General features: G+C 29.9%; 1 protein-coding gene across 1 annotated transcript in view; it reads right to left on the bottom strand.

The window, feature by feature from the left end:
- Nucleotides 1-624, bottom strand: part of LOC105130383 (cytochrome P450 86B1-like) — a 2,435-nt gene extending 1,811 nt beyond the window's left edge. Inside the window, exon 1 of the mRNA XM_011032866.1 lies at nucleotides 110-624. Coding sequence (XP_011031168.1) covers nucleotides 110-563 — 454 coding nt within the window. The 5' untranslated portion in view covers nucleotides 564-624. The remainder of the gene's footprint in view (nucleotides 1-109) is intronic.
- Between the last annotated feature and the right edge of the window lie 3,268 nt (nucleotides 625-3,892).

Genomic DNA, 3,892 nt, shown 5'->3' on the forward strand with positions numbered 1-3,892 from the left:
TGCCGAACCACGTTAAATATTGTGTCAGTGTGCTTGGCCTCCTATGAGCAAATATCAGTACATCACCGGTCGGAATTCCCAACAACATGCTCTAGAACCGGGATTAGACCTTTGACTATCTTTTCTCGCAAAGATCTCTCGAGAAACACCTGGAACTTGTTATCCTTAATCATGGAATGAATCAATTTACGGAAGGATTTCCATGATTCAAAATCTGAATTAAGAACTCCATCTCCAAAAGGCTCAAAAATCTTCTTGTACTCGGGCCCCTTTGGGTAGTTGACAAAGTTTTTGGTTGAAATATGGCGAACATTAAGAGGATCAGCAGTGAGAAAAATGTTCATGTTAGCAAACCAAGGACCTTTAAATTCGAAGGTACCTCCACTTTGTTTCAGAAGCTGGGTTGCGTATTCATGGACATTTTGTGCCTGGAAAAGAAGCCCTGGTAGCATTCCTACCACAGGCCAGTTAGTGACCGGGGATACAGTGTTCCGACACCAATGGCAGAAAAGAAGTATGCAAACAAGTGCTATAATGATGTGAAAGTATTCAAGAATTGCCATTGGAGCTGTAATGGTTTTTTGATGTTGTCTAGCACTCGTAAGGTTTCCTTCTATTGCCGCTATATATATATGTGTGTGTGTTGCCGGTGGCACGACGTACTGTTGTCCTTTGTGTTTTTTTTTTTAATATTTTTTTTTCCGGTGGCACCACGTACTGTTGTCCTTCGTGTTTTTTTTTTTAATAATTTTTTTAATTTTTCCCACTTGATTCTTTAAATTTAAATACGTAATTGAAGAAGAATTGTCAACTTTACCTAGCAGCCGGGCGTTAGCAGGTAAAGTAACCACAGATAGGTATCTCATCTATTATTGAGCAATTGCTCAATTGCATAAGCTAGTCAAAAAGTATTAAAAATATTCAATTTCTTCGAATAGTTTTTTCAACTCATAATTTTTTTTTCCTCTATAAAAATCAATGTATTATTGAAGTTCTCATGATATTAAAAAAATAGCCACGAGAAATGAAAGATTTTTGGTGAAAATATTATCAGTTAATATATTATTTTTAAATGAAATTTTTCGGTGAAGATATTTAATTATAAAAATAAGAGTAATAGAAATTAAGATTTATTTAAACTTAAAATTCCAATTTATTAAATGAGATTATATAAATGATCTTATATTATTTTTTAACATTTTTTTCAAATAAAAATAGTTTGAATTTAAAATTAACACAAGTTTATTTTACTTAATACTGAAATTTCTAGGCACGTTGTGTTTACTATTTTGATGTTTTTCAATTTTATTGAAAAGGTCAAGAATCAGAAAACACATTTTCTCAAGAAAACAATTTCCATTCTTATTTAATAAAATGTGTTTGCTTTAATTCTTTTGTTTCTGAAGAAAATTTATGAAAAACTAAAACTATCCATCTTGAAGAAATCGAACTTATGATGTGCTGAAATTTATAACCTATAATTGTACCGAGGATGGTAATAATTGATTTTTAATGGTGGGTTATTAAATCTTTAATATTATGTTAAAAAATTATTTTAATTTTAAAATTAAATTTATTGGATGAAGTTTTAAAAATGAGTTTATATCCCTCTTTAACGCGATTAAACCACAAAATCAGATACTTCAGTTTTTCCAAACAAAGCGATCTAGAATACAATTATCCTTACTTGAATCATTTAAAGAGCCAATTAATTTTGAATTCAAGGTTTACCCTTGTCATTAAAAAACAAAAATCGTAGAGCTTTCGTAAAGTTTGGAATTCATATTAATATTCCTTGCTATTCAATGAATTGTTTCAATTCACAATGTCATCATCACTTTATACAAATTTCAACAAAACATTGCTCGGCATATGTGGTAGATATCTGCTTGCTTGCAGGTTGACTTCGAGACAGTGATGATCCAGACTTTTAATTATGAACAGGTAGATATATGGTAGATATGGTTAATGCTAACTGTACATATACAGTCTTTGAATCTCTGGAAGTCAAAACAAGAAAAAATAGCAACGAAGCATTATGATTTAATTAATTAGTACATGTTTTGATGCCCCAAATTTTGGTGTTTACTAGTTTGTATGCGTATGCTGTGATGTTGGGGCTGATAAAAAAAAAATTAAAGTAAAAATAATTTATAAATATGAAAGAATTCTTTGCATTATCATTAAACTTGAAAAAAACAATTGTTTTGAAAAAATAAATTCATTATACGTATGGATTTTTTATTTATTTTAGTAAAAACAATATTTTTAACTAGAAGCATTGTTTTTATTCTTTTTAAGTATAATTGTTAAACCAAATTAAAAAAAATCAAAATAGTATATTTATATTTTGGGTGATTCAAAACTTAAAACTTAATAAATGTGATAAAATTAGATTCCAAATCTAATTAAAATTTTTAATAATAAACAATCCATTTTAATTTAATTTTCATAAATAATTTATTATTATATACATAATAATTAGAAAAATAATTATTAAAATTCAAATATAAATTTATAATAATATTTAAAAATTATATCAAAACTAAAAAGTAAGTGAACATAGTAAAAATTTTTAGAAGTATAATCTAGCTCGATCAAGCATAGCAAATCGGACATGTGTGTTTTATTGTTTTTTATTAAAAGAGTAAGTAATAGATAATACGCTTTCTATAATTCAAAAAATAAATGTCTCCTAAACTAGCTTGTCACGCGTATGACTGAAATTTATTATATATATATATAGTAAAATAGTTTATTATGTATGACTGAAATTTATTTTATATATATATATATATAGTAAAATAGTTTATTATTTATATAAAGAACAAAACACCGTAAATAACCTTTTATTGTCGTACGTAGGTGGGCAATTGCCAGTTGAATGCGGGAGCCCCATAAAGTCTGCATTTTACTTTTGACTTGAATTTAAGAAAATGCCTTCTTTGTTCACAGTTAATATTCAGCCTGCATAGGGTTTATATAGCCGAGATGGTTGTGGTTCTCTTTCTAGTTGGTCCAGGTTTAATACGCGGCAAGTTGACATGTCAATTGTATTCTATTTTACTTTGATTTGGATTCCGAAACGGTCTTTTTTGTTCATGTCGTGGGGGTGACATGTCGTGGGATGACGTTGTCTAGCTATGACAAAAAAAATTTATTATGCCTCCTATTATAGGGTATTTATTACGTATTGAAAAAAATTAATTTTTTAGAAGTTATCATTTAGTATTATAGTTACTAAAAACCTATGATTTATAAGAGTTTAAATAAAAAACCGGTTATATAAAGGGAAGACGCATCACTCCTAGTGCATCCTATTTAAGATAAACTACATTATTGTTTGATTGTTTTTTTGATTAGATTGCTATTTATTAGTCTTATCTAAGATTCAAGGCAGATCTCTCTTCATTAGAGAGTCTTTACCCTATTGGGTTAAATTCTAATTACTCTAAAGTCTAAATTTTAGCATTACATTTATTTACACTTTTTATCTTTAATATCTGAGAGTGTACTTTATCATGTAATTTTACACCCATAAATATTAAAGTCTACATCTAAATCTTAGACTCAGCCCCAGAAGAGGTGGGCCAACATTGGCCTAAAATGGTTCTAGAATTTTATTTTTTAGGCCAGGCTGGACCTAGCCCATACACTTAGGTTAGGCCAACAGTGGCCCGGCCTAGATGCAATTGCAGAATGTGAATAGTGGTTCACGTTCTACATGCAACCGAAATGGTTGCAGAAAACGACGGTTGGTAGAGAAAGGCAACCTTGCGGAGGAGAATTAGCTACTGTCACTGGCCTGATATGAAGTTGGCGGAGGTTTTGGTGGAGCAAACGGTGACAGTGTTGGTTGCTTGTGACGGAGAAAGAAAGAAGAAGAAGCAGA

Source organism: Populus euphratica, unplaced genomic scaffold, assembly GCF_000495115.2.
Source record: "Populus euphratica unplaced genomic scaffold, PopEup_1.0 scaffold45.1, whole genome shotgun sequence".
NCBI classification, from domain to species: Eukaryota; Viridiplantae; Streptophyta; class Magnoliopsida; order Malpighiales; family Salicaceae; genus Populus; species Populus euphratica.